General features: G+C 42.3%; 2 protein-coding genes across 2 annotated transcripts in view; one reads left to right on the top strand and one right to left on the bottom strand.

Annotated features, from left to right (window-relative positions):
• Nucleotides 1-5,929, bottom strand: part of LOC142834947 (uncharacterized) — a 30,756-nt gene extending 24,827 nt beyond the window's left edge. Inside the window, exon 1 of the mRNA XM_075947983.1 lies at nucleotides 5,809-5,929. Within this exon, the coding sequence (XP_075804098.1) occupies nucleotides 5,809-5,905 (97 nt within the window). The 5' untranslated portion in view covers nucleotides 5,906-5,929. The remainder of the gene's footprint in view (nucleotides 1-5,808) is intronic.
• Nucleotides 5,930-6,303: 374 nt separating this feature from the next.
• Nucleotides 6,304-20,351, top strand: part of Srp54 (signal recognition particle 54) — a 38,534-nt gene continuing 24,486 nt past the window's right edge. The window contains exons 1-4 of the mRNA XM_075948340.1: nucleotides 6,304-6,574; nucleotides 15,201-15,310; nucleotides 17,283-17,374; nucleotides 18,525-18,609. Of these exons, the coding sequence (XP_075804455.1) occupies nucleotides 15,233-15,310; nucleotides 17,283-17,374; nucleotides 18,525-18,609 (255 nt within the window). The 5' untranslated portion in view covers nucleotides 6,304-6,574; nucleotides 15,201-15,232. The remainder of the gene's footprint in view (nucleotides 6,575-15,200; nucleotides 15,311-17,282; nucleotides 17,375-18,524; nucleotides 18,610-20,351) is intronic.

Below are 20,351 nucleotides of genomic sequence, written 5' to 3'. Positions count from 1 at the left end.
ACAGTCCTTTGGAAACTTTAACCTTTTGGAAAGAGATTAAAGAATGTTAATTGACCGCCTAAGGACAGTTAAGATTTTCTCAAATTATACAGAAGTAGGCAGTAGGAGAGAGGGCGGGAAAAGCTTCTCCAAAGGGCATGATAAGTCCCTTAGAAGTTTCTGCTTACATTTAATTAAACATATGGGGGAAAAACACAGTCAAGGCTGACAGCCCAAGATTCAAACCCCACTTTGGGGGCTGGTGAGTTGCTCAGCAGCTAAAGGCACTAGTGTCGTAGGCCTGAACCCATACACGGTGGCAGGGGGAACCGACTTAACAAAGCTGTGTTCTGACGGCCACATGAAGCTGTAGCACACATATGTGCACACATGTCCGTATTTTAGAATCCCACTTTTCCTATGTAGTATGTAGTCCTACCACTGTTTTTCTGAAGCTGATTTCCTTTGTGTCACTTTAAGTCAGAGACCATGATCACCTCCCATCACAAATGTTAACAATCTACCTAGTTCCTTGGTATAATATACCCCACAGGACTGCTATAAAAAATCTCCTGCTGTAATCTGTCATTTCCCTTCCTTACAAGTTTTGGATGATTTCCCATTTCTCAATGTATCAAAATTCATTCTAGACTTTTAAAAGAATCTTTTTTCTTTTTTTAAAATGCTGTTTATTTATCATGTATACGGTATTCTGCCTCCATGTAATCCCTGCAGGCCAGAAGAGGGCACCAGACCTCATTAGGGATGGTTGTCAGCCACCATGTGGTTGCTGGGAATTGAACTCAGGCCCTTCTGGAAGAGCAACCAGTGCTCTTAACCTCTGAGACATCTCTCCAGGCCCCCAAAAATCTTTTTTCATTTTACATACCAATCCCAATTCCCACCCCTTCTCCCATTTCTTCTACCTTTCCCTCCACCCCAACCCCATCTACTCCCCAGAGGAGGTAAGGCACATTGCTAGAGGAAGGCCCTTCCCACTATATCCAGGCTGAGCAAGGTATCCATCCAAAGAGAATGAGTTCCAAAAGCCCAGTACGAGTAGTAAGGACAAATCCTGGTGCCACTGCCAGTGGACCCATAGTCTGTCCCAGCCATACAACTGTCATCCACATTCAGAGGGTCCAGCTTTGTCCAATGCTGGCTGGAGCTGGTGAGCTTCCATTAGCTTAGGTAAGCTGTTTCAGTGGATATCCACACCATGGTCTTAACCTCTCTGCTCATATTCTCACTCCTCTCACTCTTTAACTTGAGTTTAGGAGACTTTTAAAGTCATTTATAACACCAGAGTCTAACCATCCTATTTGTTTTCAATTTAATCTTGAATTAATAAATAATCATTGTATATTTTTTCTGGGGTACAATAAATACATCGCAGAAGAATCAAATCAGTTGAGCTATCATATCTTTCCCCTCACATACTTATTTCTTGTTGGAAAGAACATGTTAAAATGTGCTTTTAATAATTCTGAAATAGCTGGATGATAAAGGCACGCCTTTAATCCCAGCACTTGGGAGTCAGAGGCAGGTGGATCCGAGTTTGAAGTCAGCCTGGCCCACAAACTGAGTTCAAGGGCAGCCAGGGCTACACAGAGAAACCTGCCTCCAAGAATGCAAACTAACAAATTTCTGAAATAAATTTTGTATTGAGTGATCAACACCCCCCCCCCTTCAACTCCATGTAGTGACTTCCACTCAATGCTATATAGTTTTTCAAGTTTGGCAATTTCCTGCTCTACAGAGTGCTAGCCTTTGAATGTGTCTGAACACCTGATCTTAAGTTAGGAGTGCTGTTTTGGATTTCTGTGGAACTGGATGGACAAAGCGCTGACCTGCTAGAGACAGGACTATAGGGGAGGGGCGGGAGGGATAAAGTCCATGGTCGTGGCTTCCTGGTTGGCTGTAGAGATGAGTAACTAGCTCCCACCACCACGCCTTCCTGTTAGTTAGTTACCTCTGGTGAGGTTATCTGGTCCACAGAGATGAAAAACGTAACACAGTGAGATAATACAATATTTGTCTTTCCTCCCTCCCTTCCCTCCTTCCTTCCAATGTATACAGTGTTCTGTTTGTCTGCATGCTTGCTGGCCAGAAGAGGGCACCAGATCTCATTACAGATGGCTATGAGCCACCATGTGGTTGCTGGGAATTGAACTCAGGATCTCTGGAAGAGCAGTCAGTGCTCTTAACCTCTGAGCCATTTCTCCAGCCCCAATATTTGTCTTTCTGTGCCTGGCTTATTGCATATAACACAAAACTCTCTAGATTTATCTAAGTTATTGCAAGTTAACAGAAACTTCTTTTTAAAGGATGAAGCTTAGTCTAGTGTAAACTGTGTGCTTAGATGTGGGAATCCCTAGGTTCAGTGTCACCACCACTCAAGCAAGCCGGCAGGTAGGCAGGTAAGGCAAGCAAACAACAAAGGCTGAACAATATTCTATTGTGTATATAAAATGTTAAAGCTCCGTTTATAATGCTGAAATAAATACCAGGGGTACAGACAGCTTTGATATACCAATTTTAATTCCTTTGGATATATATGCAGAGGTGGAATTGTTGAATAAGTTAATTCTATTTTTAGTGTTTAGAGGACCTTCCAATACCACTTTCCAAAATGGATACGCTAATTTAATTTACATTTCTATCAACAACATATAACAATGTCCCTTCACATTTTTGCCAACACTTGTCAGTTTTGACCTTTTTGATAACAGCCATTGTAAGAGATGTGAGGTCAATTTCTCACTTTCTATTCTCATCATTCCCTCATATTTTTGTTCTAGATGCATCTCCGCTGTTTCATGCTACTTCCTATGCACGCTGCTCCTTCCAACTCTGACCTGTATCATCCCCCGGCTCATCTCTAGTGAGTTACTAGAAAGCACTAGGGGCACATAGGGAGTACTAGGTCACATGGTACTTCTTCTTTTTTTTTTTTTTTTTTTGATTTTTCGAGACAGGGTTTCTCTGTGGTTTTGGTTCCTGTCCTGGAATTAGATCTTGTAGACCAGGCTGACCGCGAACTCAGAGATCCGCCTGCCTCGGCCTCCCGAGTGCTGGGATTAAAGGCGTGCGCCACCACCGCCCGGCCACATGGTACTTATGCTCTCAAATTAAGGAGACTCCCACTTGCTTTCTTCTAAACCAACCAGATGCCCTATAAACAACCCAACAAGCAGCACAAAACAACTAGAAAACTAGAAAGCAAGCGAACTGTTCTGTTACTACAGGATCTGAGGAGGTAGACTGCACTAAACTGCTTTTAAGTCTTTAATAAAGCCCATTCATGGCATTAGCCGCCTGCAAACTAGAACCGTTATAGAGCATACAAGGAAAACAAAATAAACCTAAGGAAAGCTCTGTCTGTGGCCAGAGACAGAGAAAAAGAATAACAGAGACTACCAGGGAGCCCCAGCCCGCACCCCACACAGGCGGAGGTGGCTACTAGGGAGCCCCAGCCCGCACCCCACACAGGCGTGGGTGGCTACTAGGGAGCCCCAGCCCGCACCCCACACAGGCGTGGGTGGCTACTAGGGAGCCCCAGCCCGCACCCCACACAGGCGTGGGCGGCTACTAGGGAGCCCCAGCCCACACCCCACACAGGCGTGGGTGGCTACCAGGGAGCCCTAGCCCACACCCCACACAGGCGTGGGTGGCTACTAGGGAGCCCCAGCCTGCACCCCACACAGGCGTGGGTGGCTACTAGGGAGCCCCAGCCCGCACTCCACACGGGGGTGGGTGGATAGGGGTGGGAGCGGGGAGGTGGCTGATGTCCCATCAGTGGAGCCTGCTGTCTCGGGGTCATCAACACCCTGACACCTGCCCAGTAGCAGAAATCACAACAGGCTTGGTTTGACTTCCCTCATCAGTGAAAGGTGGCCTAGCAAGGTGACCCAGGAAAGCGGATTCTGTTCTTGTAGAAAGAACTGAGCACACAGGCAAGAAGAAAGGAGAGTCCCAGGCGCCTACAAAGAAACCTCTACAGCTGACACTTTCAACGATTGAAGGCGAGGGAAGGAAAGGCGGTCTGGTCTCGGCATCCTTACTGTGTATAGTAAAGGTATAGTACTGTGTATAGTACTGGCCAATATGTCGGGAAAGGAAAACCCATGGAAAGGGCAGGGAATGAAATCAGGCATGCCTACGGCCAATACAGAGGCTATCATGAAAACTCACAAAGCATTCCATATTTTTGGTTTGGAGCTTTTTTTTCTTCTTCTAAAAAAGAACGTGAAGTGGGCTGAGGGGTATGGGAGGAGTTGGGGGAAGGGAAAGAATATCACCAAAATATATTGAGAGAAATTTTCAAAATCAAAAACATTAAAAAAGGAAATCAAGTCTATACAGAGATGATCATCTTTGGAGAAAGAACTATGGAGTCTACTGAAAAATACCTAAAACCAGTCATTTCAACAAGGTCACAGGTCACAAAACAACGGACAGTTACCCTCACCTTTGTATAGAGAAATGGAAATTAAAAGTACAATTTATGGGCTGGTCAGATGGCTTGGCAGTTATGAACACTTGTTCTTAGAAGACCTAGGATCAAGAGGATCCTAGAGACCCACATGGTGGCTTACAAGCATCTGTCACCCTCTTCTGGTCTATGCAGACACATGCAAAACACTCATATACATTAACAATGACAATAAAAGAACATTACACATTTAAAAACCCTACATTGTATAATAGCTCAAGAAAAATATTTAGATATACTTTAAAAAACAAGGGTGGGACCTATATAATGAAAGAAATCAAAGAAAACTTAACCAATTGTAGACAGCACGCATGCAAATGGGTCGTAACACAACATACCAAATGAACATGCCACATCTCCTAAAACGCTGCAATTTTCTTTCCTCTTTTTTTTTTTTAGTTTTTCGAGACAGGGTTTCTCTGTGTTACATTCCTAGCTGTTTTGGAATTAGCTCTTGTAGACCAGGCTGGCCTTGAACCCACAGAGATCTGCCTGCCTCTGACCCCAAAGTGCTGGGATTAAAGGTGTGTGCCACCACCGCCCAGTTTTCTTAAACATCTAAGAGTTTTATGTTTTTTTTTTTCTAGTCAGGCTCAGAGATTCCCCAGAATTCTCAACTTCTTGTTAAATGCAGGCCCCCATCTGGTAAACAGCCACATAGTCTCCTTTAACGTTGTTTGAAGTTTCAACATAAATATGACAATTGAAAATTGCTTGAACCTTGGGCCGGGCGGTGGTGCACACCTTTAATCTCAGCACTTGCAAGGCAGAGGCAGGCAGATCTCCGTGAGTTTGAGGCCAGCCTAGGCTACACGAGCGAGTTCCAGGACAGCTCCAAAGCTACAGAGAAACACTGTCTCAAAAAAAAAAAAAGAAAAAGAAAATTCCCTTAACCTCTGTAATTTTGGTTTTACCTTTACTATTAACAGTTTAAAATTAATCTTTTTGTCCATCCCACACCCCAAAAGATTTCCATTTTACCATGTATAAAAAAATAAATGTATAGCTACATAATGGCTTTTTGTTGTTGTTATTAAGTTGAAAATTCTAACAGCCTTAAACCTTTTTGAACATTGCTATTCCGAGTAGAATCCGCCTGTGCGAGTAACTGAACAAAGAGGTTCTAGAAGCCTGTCTAAAGTCAGCACGGGCATCACAAGCCACCTAAAGTTGGTTCTCAGGCATCCATTCCTAAAATGCACTGTGATGACCAGGTGTGAGGTGTGCGGTGGCCAAGAGATGCCTGGGAACTTGGTGCATAGTTCCCGCCCTGTCCTGGTACCCCAAGATCAAAGCCAACAGCAAACGGCCGGGCTCTAGCTATGACAGCTTACGAGTAGTTCGCATCCAGTGGAGCAGTGCCGGGACATCTGCTGGAGCCGTAGCACCGAGCAGCTGAAGCACAGCTCGGCGAGCGGAGCCAAAGTCCATGCCGGCAGCCAGCAACCACAACACGAACACGTTCGCACTGAGCACGCGCAGACAGAACCCGCGCTCGCCGCGACCCCGCCCTCCGTGGAGACGTCACTCAAGAGGGCCGAGCCGCTAAGCCCCGCCCCCTCGGGCGGCTGCGGAAGCCCCGAGCCTCGCCCCCTCGCCGGGTCCCCCTGCACACTGTCGCCTAGTCGCTCTTTCTCCAGGTGGCTCTTCGAGTCCTGACTGTCCCCCGAGATAGCACCCGGAGAGGGCCGGTTTCGCCGCTAGCCGGCCGCCGCAGTGACGTACAGGTAGCATACTAAGGTCAAAGGTCAGCCCCAGCAAAGAACGCCCCTCAATCCTTAACGTAGGTGGCCGCCGGAACGCGGCTTTGTGCCCCGGAAGCGGAAGTGTGTTTTCTCCACGAAGGGCTGGCCCACGCTGAGTGATGACGTCTCCTCATTGGGCGGAAGGTTCGGTGGCTGTCGTCGGTGTTCCAGCTGGTGGGAGTTGGCTTCTCGGTGCTGGGCGCTGGGCCCCTGGTGTCTGTAGCTGGGAAGTTGGGCTGCGGGGTCGTCCCTGTCCTTCTGCTTCCAGTGTTCCTGGGTGTCATTCTGCGGCGCGGGGCCTCGCCACGGACTCGCCGGCCCTGGGGGGGCCACGGCTTTAGTGGTGCCTTTCGCGGTGAGTGTGGGAGTTTTCCTCGCTCTGCGCTGCTGAGAAAGTAGCCGGGGCAGCCGGACCCCTAGTTTGGGCGGGACGCTTCTGCGGGAGTCGTTCCTCGTCGCCGCAGGCTGCGATCGCCGAGGCGGAGGTGCCCCAACACTTTTTATCTCTTGTCCTCCGTCGCAAGTTTTACTAAAGGATGCGCTGTTTACCCTTTTAATTTGTCTTCAGATTTATCCGAGCCAAATAAGATGTAAGCATTTGTAGTTTCGATGGCTTTCCTGAACTTAGATGAGGCTACTTGCTCAAAGCCTTCTGATGTGTACTGGATTTTGTTTTCCTTTTAGTTCTTAACATATTGTTATTTCTGCACGTAGTAGATCTTGGCTAAATGAATAAGATAGTTCAGTGACAAAGATAAAATATAGTGACGATTTTGTTTTTTATTAGTTTACAGTACTGACAATGCTTTTGTGTTTTTGAGACTCCCCCCCCCCCTTTTTTTTTTTTGCTTTTTCGAGACAAGGTTTCTCTGTGTAACAAACCTGACTGTCCTGGAACTCACTTTGTAGACCAGGCCGACTTTGAACTCACTGAGATCCATCTGTCAGTTCCACCATCTCTAAGTGTATATAGATTTTCTTGTTGCTAGTCTTCACTTAGTTGTTATGTATGCATTTGAACAAAATGTTTACAGGTAAGATGTAAGGATAAAGTAATGAAGGACAGAAGCCCCAACAGAGATGCTAGGAGTACAGGGGAGGAAAAAGTCGACAAATAATATATTATAGCATGACGAATAATGACACACTCTAGTTAGGCATGAAGAGGTATGGGATAGCGGGGCGGTGGTGGCGCATGCCTTTCATCCCAGCGCTCGGGAGGCAGAAGCAGGTGAATCTCTGGGAGTTCGAGGCCAGCTGGTCTACAAGATCTAGTTCCAGGACAGGCACCAAAGCTACAGAGAAACCCTGTCTCATAAGAGGTATGGGATGAAAGTTAATTGCTCCTTAAAAGATCTGTCTGAACTACTTGCTGTTGAAATCAAGTGTCTATTTCCTAACAGGCTTAAGAGGATGGAAGAGAGTTAGGTAGCACTTTTAGTACAATTGCTAGGACAAATCAGTAGTGGTCCAAAAGAAGAGGGAGACATTCCCTCAAACCTATGCACCTCTACTTTTTGAGTCTGAATAGTCTTTTCTGACTTAATAAAGAGTACTATACAAGGCGTGCTCCCATAACTTTCTGTGCCTGCCATGGTAGCTTTTTTCGCTTTTAAGGGTAGATTTTTTTTTTTGTCAGTGTGCTTTTGGAATAAAAACTTTTAGTCTCTTGGGATGCTTTTATTTTGGTTGATCTGCTCTTACATTTGCCCCTTATTGTGAGAATGCATGCTCTTCATCAGTTCCCCTTGAGAGTGTTCTCACCTACACGTGCTGTGTTCATGCCTTTCTTTCCCCTAGCCTTCAATTTGAGAGTTTTGCACTTTCTGCGGACTCAGTTGGCCCAAAGCAAGTTCACTGCTTCCATCTCCCATTTTCCACCAGGTTATGTAGTATAACTAAGACTCTTGGATTTTTTTTTCCTGTATTGCTCTTTCTAATTTTCAGAGCCGCTTCCCTTTGCTCCCATCCATTGGTTAATGCCGTTGTTAGCCGCCTGGCTATTCAAACTGGAAACACTGGAATAACTTTTGCCTATTCCTCATCGTGTATTTTTGTTGTTGTTGAGGAGCACTTTTATTTCTCTTGTAAGCTTTGGGATTATGGCTAGTACTTGTAGATTTGTACCTCTCGAGTTTTTCTGCATTGGATGCATTTGCTGTTGTTTCCAAAGATGTTTTTATTCCGTATATTCGGGTACATATGTTTATGTGTGTACATAAAGTTTTTGTTTTCCTTTTTGAGACTAGATCTTAATATGTTGCCTTGGCTGACCTTGGAGCCATGGTCTCAAGCGATCTTCCTGGTAAAATAAAATATACCTGTAATGTTCCTCTGCGTAAGATATTTTAAAAGTTGAGGACAAGCTGGGCTATTGTGGTGCACGACTTACTCAGCACTGAAGAGGCAGAAGCAAGCAGATATGTTCGAGTTCGAGACCAGCCTGGTCTACAGAGTGAGTTCCAGGACAGCCAGGGCTAAAGAGAGAAACCCTATTTTGAAAACAAAACAAGCAAAACATTGAAGACAGTTTCATTCCTGTTTGACTTGAGGAATGTTGCTGAGGCCAGACCTGGCTGTGCCTAATCAAGAGTTTAGATAAGACTACTTCTCTAAAACATTCTATTATTTTTTTCCTCTGATGTCATTGTCCCTGGAGACTCTGACTGAGGATTTTATTTTGAGCTGATAGGCATTGTATAAATGTAACTAATGTAACATTACTTGTGCTTGTGCCTTCCTCCCCTTTTCCTTTTTGCCCCATCAGTGCTTTCTTCAGTTTCAAAAGCAACAACTATTTCCAAGGTTTTTTGTGTTTTGTTTTGTTTTTGCAGTTTTTGTTTTCAGTTTTCCTTTTGGCAGTATTTTGTTCTTGTAGGGTTTTTTTTCCCTCTTTTCCTTTCTTACCTGTCCCCTTTTCCTTTTTCTTTTTTTCACAGTATCTTACTATGTAGCCCTGGCTGGTCTAGTACTTGTTATTTAGACCACACATGTAGATCACCAAGGTCTTTTAGGAGTCTCCCATCCAAAATAAAAGCTGTGCACTGCTATACTCACCCTTTTGTTTTTGTTAGTTACTATTCTCGTTGTTTATTGGGTGTGGTATGGGGAAGGGAGGGAGGTATATGTTTATGTGTTTGAGCATTTGTATATGTGTCTGCAGGTCTGAAGAAGAAACTAGAGGAGAATGTTGGATATGTTCCTTCTTGCCTAACTCCTACCTAACAGGGTCTTTTTTTCTTTTTATTGTAAAATCTTTTTAAAGTTATTTTTTAATTTTTGAGATTATAATTTTTTAATTTCCCCCTCCCTTTCTTCCCAATAAACCCTCCTATATACCCTTGCTCACTTTAAAATTCATGGTTTTTTATTAACTGTTGTTACATACATGTATGTATATATTTCTAAATACATAAATACACCCCTCTCAGTCTATATATGACTTGTATGTAGGTTTTCAGGGCTGACCATTTGGTATCAGATAACCAGTTGGTGTGTTCGTCCATGAGGAAGGCTGTTTCTCCTACTCTGAGCATTCCTTAGTTTCCTATAATTCCTGTGTAAAGTTGAGGCCAGCTGAAAGCTGTTGGTTACTGCAGGGTATGTGTGCCACTACTGCACCCTTGCTGTATCGTCGTACCATTCCAGTTGCTCTGCTTGATACAGTCATAGCTGGGTAGGACCGATGGTTGCTTCCCTCCTTTTGAAGCTTGCATGGAGCCCTCTGCTACCAAAAAAGCTAGTCTTAGGGGAGGGAGATTTCTGCTCCGAGGTCTTTGGGCCTTGTGTCTGAACTATGTAGTGTTTTCATTAATAGGGACTTGCTTTCTGCTTCTGGAGCGGGGGAGCAACCAAGGGCGATAGCAATAGCCCTTCATGTCTTGGGAGTCTTGTGTAGAACCCAAAAGAAGCCTTCTCATGCATGCTGTTGCATTTTTATTAGATGGTCTTTGGTTCTTGGAGGGAACATTGTTAGTCCAGATGAGAAAATTTCATTTAAACTATATATGTATATTTATATATAGACTTAATTATATTGTAGCTTTTTTGTTTTGTTTTTAGGTAGAGTGTTAATAGTATGACTTCTTTCAAGCACCCTTATTTTGGTTGTTTTACCCTCATGTGTAGCTCGAATTCTGATTGGTCTTAATAATAAAAACCTGGAGTCAGATATTAGGGGGTGAAAGCTGAGACCAGAGAAACAGTGCAGCCAGCCTTTTACCTCTACCGGATCTTCAGACTGCACACTCAGACTACATCTCAGACTGCATCCTCTGACTACATCTGAGCTCCTGTCTCCTCCCGCCTTATATTCCTCCTCCACCCACCATATCACTCCTGTCTCCACCTCCCTAAATTCTGTCATTAAAGGCATATGAATGCCAAGTACTGGAATTAAGGTGTGAGCCACCACTGCCTGGCTGTTTCTCTTTTAGACTGGATTGTTTTTGTGTAGCACTGGGTGACCCTGAACTCACAGAGATTCCTCTTCCTCTGGCTGGGTTTAAAGGTACACACCACCCTGCCTGACCTCTATGTCTTAGCTCTGCCCTCTGATCTTCAGGCAACTTTATTTGTTAGATTACAAACAAAATATCACTACACTCCTGTCTGTTCTCTGTATTTATCCCCCTCCTCTACCTAATTAGAATCCTATCCTATTTTTCCTCTCCCCTGCCCTCTGATCACTTGTACCCTATCTCTACTCCTTCCCCACCCCACAGTGAGCCCTTTTCCCTTTCCTGGTTTCTGCAGTCACTTTAGGCTGTGTCCACCTTGTTTTTTGAGATAGGGTCTCTTGCTGGCCTGGCACTGGCCAAGTAGGATAATCTGGCTGGAAGCCCCTGAGTTCTGCCTGTTTCCACACCCCCAGGACTGAGATTGCATGTATGTGTAAACCACGCCTGGCTATTTTATATGGGTTCCTGGAATCAAATCCAGGTCTTTGTGTATATAAAGGCACTTCAGTGGCTGAGCTGTCTCCCTAGATCCTTTAGACAACTTTAGTAAATCAAAATATTGTTGCTGGACATGATTAAACAAAATCTCAATTACTCTTGATTCTTGGCTATATTTTTACCAAGAGTTTTAAGATATGAAAAAAGGTTTGGACTCAAGTCCTCATGATTGCGTAGCAAGCACTTTTCCATGTGATCTCTCTCTCCCTCCAGCTTCATAGGCTAATGCAAGAAAAAGTAGAGAAGACTTCAGTTAGGCTAGGCATGATAATGCAGCCTGTAACACCAGCATTTAGAAGAGACCTAGGCAAAGGGTCAACCTGGGCTACAGAACAGGCTCTGTTTTAAAAGAGAAGGGTATTCCATCCCCCAAAACCCCATCCATCCTCTGGAGTTTTCCTCAGATTTCCTTAATAAATCCATGCTTGCTCTGAAAATAAATACAACTTTAAATGATAATGAGGTGTCTGGGAAATGGCTCAATGCCTAAGAGCATGTGTTATACGAGCTTGAGGATCTGAGTTTAAATCCCCGGTACCCACGTGAAAGCTGTGTGTGCCTGCACACCAGCAGTGAGAGGGCCAAAATGGTGGGCGTCAGGTTTAGTTACAGCCCCAGTCCCAAACATCACATGTTCTTGCTCATCTAAGGCTTACAGCTCCAGATCTTCAGATGAGTTGTAGACTACTGAGTGAGTGCTGGGAATTAAACCCAGAATGTCTGCAAGAGCTAGTGTTCTTAACCTGTGAGCCACCTCTCCAGCCCCTAGATTCTAACTTTTTAAAATGGAGGATGTTCTTTTTATGATGTCACCTTAAGTTCATTGTGGTGACACAGATAGGACTAGTCACTACTGATAGCAGTGATGAAAGGTGATGAGTAGAAGCATCCCACTTCTTCAATGAATTGACTCAGTTTATTGGATATGGGATAAGAAATAAATCGAATCTTTTCCATGAAGTAGTTGCTCTTTGAGGTTAAACAACCATGTAACCTAAAAAAACAAGAACCTTTGCTCAAGGTAAGCAAAACTTCTCATTTTCATCATGCCAGCAATAATTTAAAAATTTTAATTTAAATTTTTATTTTTTTTTAAGACAGGGTTTCACTGTATCACCCTGGCTGACCTCCAGCTCAGAGATCTGTCTACCCCTGTCTCTTCTGTGGATTAAAGGACTATACCACCATGTCCAGCTTTAATATTTATTTATTCATTTTTAGTTTTTCGAGACAAGGTTTCTCTGTAGCTTTGGAGTCTGTCTTGGAACCAGCTCTGGTAGACCAGGCTGGCCTCGAACTCACAGAGATCCTCCGCCTCTGCCTCCCGAATGCTGGGATTAAAGGTGTATACCACAACTCCTGGAAATAGTCATTATTTTTAATTTTTAAATTACTTAATTTTGCTTGAGTTTGAATGTAATGTTTTCTAATTAGCCTGAGATGTTTCCTTTCTGTAATAGATCCTGAATTCATTTTCTTTTCCTGTATGTTTAACTCACCTAAGTTCAGTCTCTTAAATCTCCCTCTGGCAGATACATTAGCTCTTTTCTTACTGTTTTCCGTTTTGAATTAACCTTTTTATTTCATTTTTTTATGTTTGTGGAGTTTTTTGCCTACATGTATGTCGGTGTACCACATGCATGCCTGGTGGTGGAAGAGGGACCAGAAGATTCCCTAGCACTGGAGTTACAGGCAGTTGTGAGCTGTGTTGTCAGCTGCCATGTGGGTGCTGGGAACTGAACCCGCAATAGTGGTCAATGCCTTATCTTTAGCCCCTTATTTTTTTTAAAAGGATTTATTTTTATTATTTGTGTGTATGAATCTGTGTAAATGTTTGCCATTTGTGTGAGCACAGGTGTGTGGGAGTCACAGGAGGGCACCTGACTCCCTTGGAACTGGCTTTAGTGTGAACGAGGAATCAAGTCCTCCAGAAGAGCAATAAGTTTTAACTGCTGAACCATCTCTCCAGTCTATTTTTCTTTTTTTTCTTTTCCTCCATTCCTCTTCCCTTCCCTCCCCTCTTCTCTCTCTCTGTCTCTCTTTTTGAGATTGGGTCTCTCTAGCCCTGCCTTCCTGAAACTCTCTACATAGACAGGCTGGCCTTGAACTCACAGAGCCTTTACCTCTGGAGTGCTGGGATTAAAGACATGCACCACTATGCCCAGTTTTGTTTTTTTTTTTTTGTCTTATTTTTAGTATCTTGTATACCCCGCCAAATGGAATCAAGTCTAGAAATCTCAAAAAGACTGCCAAAATAATTATTTTAAACAGTTATCTTTTGGCCAATATTGTTTATGGACTGTTTCCAAAGCCTTTAAAAACTGTATGGCACTCTCTTGACTAGGATACCTTGTCACCACCCCTATGGCTATCCCATGTTTGTATTTCTGCTCTTTCCATTTCACAGCTATCAAATTCCCTTTTGCCGGCTTTCCTACCTATTTAGCCTGCCCATATTCAGGAATTGTAGGAATTAGCTCAGACAAATTACAGAGGCTGACAAGTCTAAAGTTCACAAGTTGAAGCCAATGCTGTAGTTGCAGTCCAAAGACTAGCATGACAGGCTGCAAACCAAAGATGCAGGAATGGGTTCTACTTCATAGTCAGGAAGAGGAATTTGTTTTGGCATTTATTTTGCTGTTCATTCATGGACCTTGCCTTACTAGCTAGTAACTAAAGCGTGTTTGGGGCTGGCAGTATTCATATTTACTTACTTCTGTGAGTTCTATCATCCTTATGTGAAGTAGTCTGTATACTTTTATATCTATCTGTATTCTTTTATAAAACTATACCTTTATTCTGTTTTTGTTTTAGAGTTTCTCATGTAACCCAGTCTGCCCTCCATCTCTTTACTGTTCCTCCTCCCGTGTTTTCAAGTGCTAGGATTTCAGAAGTGTACCTCCTGCCTGGCTTAAAGGAAAGGAATTTTGAGGTTACTGTATTTTGGAGTTAAGAACTCAGGAAATCAGCTGGACAGTGGTGACACACATCTTTAATCCTAGTACTTGGGAGCAAGAGGCCAGCCTGACCTACAGAGCGAGTTCCGAACAGCCAGAGTTACACAGAGAAACCCTGTCTCAGAGAAAAAAGAGATCAGGAAATCACTTTAGAATGGGAAGAGTAATTATTTCCTTGGTGGTTAGAAGTATTAAAATGAAGTATTGTTATTTTTATTTTTGAGACAGGGTCTCATTACATAGCCTTAGCTGGTCTGGAACTCTCTGTAGAACCGACTGGCTTCTAACTCAAAGAGGTCTATTTCTGAGTCCCAAGTGCTGGGATTAAAGGAATTATTTAGCAGGTGACTGTCAGTGTAGTTAATGACTCAGTGGTTGATTTGTTTGGGGCTAGAAGAGTTAAGCAATTTATGAATTAAGGTTAAGTTTTCCTTTTGCTTTTTCTTTTCTACTTAAAAGTCACATTCAAAATAGCTCAGAGTCCTTGAGGTGGAAATTCAGCGCCATTTCTGGAGAGTTTGCTTCCCCTGTTATCTACAGTGGACATGGTGTAGCATTCAGTTACTCATACTCAAGAGCATGTGCTAAAAGAAAACACAGTTATTAAAGATCATATTGTTATTGCCTCAGAGATATTATTTGACGTGTTATCTTTTATTTATTTTATTTTGTTTTTTCGAGACAGGGTTTCTCTGTAGCTTTGGAGCCTGTCCTGGAACTAGCTCTTGTAGACTAGGCTGGCCTTGAACTCACAGAGATCCTCCTGCCTCTGTCTTCCAAGTGCTAGGATTAAAGCCATGTGCCACCACTGCCTGGCTTATTTGACATTTTAAATCTGACGATTTATGTATAAGATTCTCTAGATATTTAAATGTAAAGCATCATAATCAAGTAGACGTTTTATCTTTCAGATATGCATGTATTAAAGTTGCAGGTTGAGGTTATAGAAGCGTATAAATAACAGTATTTAAATTTTGAGTACTTTAATTTGAATTTAAGTATTCTTTTTCTTCAGTTAGGACTTAATGTGAAATGGTTTTCAATTTATGTTTTCTTTCCTTTCTAGAGTTCTCTTAAGTACATCTTAAAACCTTCAAGATGGTTCTAGCAGATCTTGGAAGAAAAATAACATCAGCATTACGCTCATTGAGCAATGCCACCATTATCAATGAAGAGGTATGAAAATACAGTGTAATACATTTGTGTGCATTGTTACTAGGATGGGAGAGCGGGACTAAATAATGATCTTTAGAGTTGTGATTTAATTTGACGTAGATTTAATACTGTAAATATTGTAACAGTAAGAAGTGCCTTTCACTGAAAAGTAATTTACCCTGTTATTTCACACACACACATACACGCACGCACGCACGCCCCGAGACAGGGTGTCTCTGTGTCACGGTCCTATCTGTCCTGGAACTAGCTCTTGTAGACTAGGCTGGCCTTGACCTCAGAGATCTGCCTAACTCTGCCTCCCATTAAAGTTGTCCTCCACCACCAACCCGGCTTCACTTTTTTTTTTAAACTTAAATTTTTTATTTTAACTATGTGTATGTCTGTATGAGGTTATGTGCGCACCAGTGCAGGTGTGCAGGGAAAGTTTAAGTATCGGAGCTCGAGAGCTGCTCCACATGCTAGGACTCAGACTGGGGTCTTCTAGAGGAGCAGCAGGTGCTCTCAGCCACTGAGCCCTCTCTCCTGCCATTGTTTCACCTTGATAGTCAGAACTTAAATCACAACTTAAATTGTTGCTTAGTCTTATAACCCACACTAACTAAAACAACAGCTTTTTGAGCAATGTTTAATGTTCTGTAGCCTTTATTCTTATTCTGGTAGAGAAACAGGACTGAGAAATACAAATCCTACATTTGGTGCACAGAAAGTTGAGACAGGAGGATCTCAGTTTATGAGTTCAAGATAAACTTATTTACTATGCATACAACATTCTGTTTTCATGTAGGCCTACACACCAGAAGAGGGCACCTGATCTAATTATAGATAGCTGTGAGCCGCCATGTGGTTGCTGGGAATTGAACTCAGGACCTCTGGAAGAACAACCAGTGCTCTTAACTGCTGAGCCATCTCTCCAGTCCCGAGACTCTTTTTTTTTTTTTTAAAGCATTCCCATCTTTCCACACACTTCCCCCCAAAAAATAGAGACAAAGGAAGTCAGGAGTGATGACACATGCCTCTAGTCCCAACACTTAGAAAGTAGAAGAAAGAGGATAGAGAAGTTCAAGGCCAGCCATGGCTTTATAGTGAGACACTGTCTCAGAGGGCTGGGGGACTGGTAAGTCAGTGTGTGAAGTACTTGGTGGAAGTGGAACAACCATTTCTGAGTTGACAGGTTTTCTAGCCTTGGTGTTCCACTAGCAAATTAACCAGACCATCTCTCTGGTGGACAATCAATTCTAGACAGTACCCCTTGATGAGGGCTGGAGAATCCTCATAGGTCTCTGGAGGGTATAGGAAGGACAGTTCTATTTGAAGACCTGTATTTACAGGTATTTTGCTGGCACAAAGGTCAAGCAGTGAGCAAAACAGACAGAAATTCTTCCTCTTATGCAGCTTATTTTCTACTGTGCATGTTCCTGTTTGTGTGAGCAGCTGAAGCTTTATTTTTCCTCACAGTGCTTATAGTTCATGACCTTCTAATCACAGTGCCTGCATCTCCACACTCTTGTGATAGGGAATTTTCAGTGGAAAAATAGACCCCTTTTCTACTTTATTTCTCTTGATATATAGGAATTGAAAGACTAGGAGTTGCCTTCTGTTTTCCATACTGCTCCAATTAGGAAAAGCATATGCTGCAAATATAGGTATCAAAATTCTTCAGTGATTTAGGAAACACTGTGGGCAATATCTGTTGTTCCTTTGGTATTTTTTTTATTACTAATGCTTTAATAAGAACAAAATTGTGATGATCAATACTTGGTTATTAATACCTGTGTAAAACTAAATGCCGTGCCTTATTTTGATAGAATGAGCAGATATTTAATAATAATTTTTCTTTAAAGGTGATGGAAAATCTTATTTCTTCTCCAATAGTATTGCTATGTCTTTATTAACTAGTGCATGATACGTGATCAGCTGTTTTTATGTTGCTGAAGTAAAACATTAAGCATATTTCAATTTTATTTATTTTCAGGTATTAAATGCTATGCTAAAAGAAGTATGTACAGCATTATTGGAAGCAGATGTTAATATTAAACTAGTGAAGCAATTAAGAGAAAATGTTAAGTAAGTTGAATTAATTGTGTAAAAACTAAGTTTGGTTTACTGGGATTGAGGAGGTAATTAGGAAAGTTTGCTTTATTATGAAATACTTCTGTATGGCACTGGAACGATTTAGAACTGTGTCAAAAAACTGCCTGTGGAGATGGCTCATGCCTAGGAGACTGAGACAAAAGAAATTCCATGAGTTCAAGGCTAGCCTTAGTTATATAGTGAGTCTCAGGTCAGCTGTGACGGGAAGATTTAGATGGAGGGAAGAGAAGGACTGTATATCTCCATAATGATGGTGAACATGCCAAGGATAACTTCATCACATTGCAGATTTTCTTCTGTCGTCTTTATTTGGGTGGGTTCAATCATTTATTATGGTTAGGATATGATTTTATTGTAAGAGCTTTTTAACAGTTCGGTTTCTTCATGCAGTTGTGGTAAGATTGAATGAGTAGCCTTCTTTGTGAGTGAAGAATTATATTCTCCTTTGTCTTCCATTTCTCTGTTCCTGTTTGAAGGAGTACTGTGTGGTCTTTGTTACTGTATCCATTGGGGAAGGCATACGAACCATATAGGCCCTCTATTAATTTCTTGAATCCTAATACTAGCATTTCTTCTTTCTAAACTGATAGTGTGGGAGAAGATACAGAACTACTAGCATTTAAGAAGTTAGAACTAGAAAGTCAGTGTGATTCTCTGTATAAAATTTACAAGCTTCAAGAACAATAAATTAATATTTTGTAGTTATAACCAGAGAAATTAGTATTTATGCATTGAACTGAACGCTTTTTTTTTTTTTTTTGGTTTTTTTCGAGACAGGGTTTCTCTGTGGTTTTGGAGCCTGTCCTGGAACTAGCTCTTGTAGACCAGGCTGGCCTCGAACTCACAGAGATCCGCCTGCCTCTGCCTCCCAAGTGCTGGGATTAAAGGCGTGCGCCACCACCGCCTGGCTCTGAAAGCCTTTAAAACTAACCAGAGTTTTACATCTAGTATTTTATGGTACAGCTCTTTGTGTTATAATCTTATGAATCTATAATAATTATGTGAATGCTAATTAGACTATTAATTTGAATGATTGAATACCTTTATATTCTATGGGATAGAAATACTTTCAGATTATCTTAACTGACTTTTCTTCTTCTTACCCCACTTGTCACTTATGAAGGTCTGCAATTGATCTTGAAGAAATGGCATCTGGTCTGAACAAAAGAAAAATGATTCAGCATGCTGTATTTAAAGAACTTGTAAAGGTAAAAATGTTTGAAAATTATGAGACTATCAACTCAATGAATAAAATTTTATAGGATTTTAAATGAGCATGGCTTTTGAGTCCCTTCTAATATATCTTATGGACAGTTCATCTGTATGGAAATATAAATTTGAACCGGCAAGATGCTTTTCTGTTGAAGGTGTCTCCTGCTAAGACTTAACAGCCTAAATTTGATCCTGTGTGGTGAAAGGAGAGAACCGACCCCTCTAGCTGTTCCCTGACTTTGATCCTGTGTGGTAGAAGGAGAGAACCGACCCCTCTAGTTGTTCCTAACTTTGATCCTGTGTGGTGGAAGGAGAGAACCGACCCCTCTAGCTGTTCCCTGACTTTGATCCTGTGTGGTAGAAGGAGAGAACCGACCCCTCTAGCTGTTCACTGACTTTGATCCTGTGTGGTGGAAGGAGAGAACCGACCCCTCTAGCTGTTCCCTGACTTTCACATGTGTGTCATGAGACACGAGCACAGACAGACACATACACACAGGGAAAACAATGTTAGAAGGAAAATAAATGGGAGAGCTTTCTTTTCTGAAAATGGGCTATTTTAAAAAATATTTGTGTGTGAGCCTGGCAAGATAGCTCAGCAGTTAAGAGCACTTGTACTTTTTCAGAGAACCCGGGTTCAATTCCTGCCATCCACATGGTTCACAACTCCAGGGGATCTGATGCTCTCCTCTGGCCACCACAGGCACCACATGGTACATACATACATGCAGACAAAACACACATAAAATGAATAATATAAAAAATTAATAGCAAGAGCCGGGAGGTGGTGGCACACATCTTTAATCTCAGCCTTGAATGGCAGAGGCAGGCGGATCTCTGAGGTTGTGGCCAACCTAGTCTATAGATAAGTTCCAGAATTGCTGGAGCTATGCAGAGATACCCTGTTTTGAAAAAAACAAAACAAAACAAAAAAATTAATAAAAAGCAAAATAGATAAAAATTGTTTGAAAAAATGTTTTTGTACAAATGTGTGTGTTTGTCTGTGGATATGAGCATGTGATTTCTAGTGCCTGCAGGTGTCACAGGCTTTGGATTTCCCTGGAGCTGGAGTTACAAGTGGTTGTGAGTTACCTAATGTAGGTGCTGGGAAACGAAGTTGAGTCCTTTGTAAGAATTATCCTCAACTCTGGAGCATCAAGAACTAAATTGGGAAGCATTTGTTGTAGCTTTTTTATTCTAGGTAGTATGCCAGGTGGACAGCAGAGATCACACTGGTTCTTACCTCAGAGAAGCTTATGGCCTAGAGCAATATATATGTAAGCAAAGTTAAAACTGTTTGATAGTAATACTAAAGCATTATTTACTCCAGTGTGACCTGCTGGGGATTGAATTTAGAAACTCGCACATGTTAAACACATGCTGTGTCATCGAGCTTTGCCTCTAGCTTCCGCTCTTTGCCGTATTTGTACAGCCTGACTGTTGTTTGATTTAACCAGTAAAGACTTGGGAGCTAGATGCTGGAATGTAAGCCTGCTAGCTCAGAGAGGCAGAGAAAGTGCCCAGCTTATGTTCTTCAGCCGACTTTCCAGAAACCACCTCTTTTTTCCTGCAGCATCTCAAGCTGCATGTTCCTCCCTTCTACTTTCTGTGCGTCTCTTGCTCTTAGTCCTCCTGACACCCCTCCTATTCGCTATGGTTTTCTTCTTAACAATTCTGTGTTCGCTTGTCTGCTGGTTGCTTGTTCCGCCTCTTGACCTATGGTTGACTTTATTTAATC

The sequence above is a fragment of the Microtus pennsylvanicus genome, chromosome 14 (assembly GCF_037038515.1).
Source record: "Microtus pennsylvanicus isolate mMicPen1 chromosome 14, mMicPen1.hap1, whole genome shotgun sequence".
Lineage (NCBI taxonomy): Eukaryota > Metazoa > Chordata > Mammalia > Rodentia > Cricetidae > Microtus > Microtus pennsylvanicus.
Note: the sequence above shows the minus strand (reverse complement) of the source record. Positions and strands in the feature narration are given on the sequence as shown.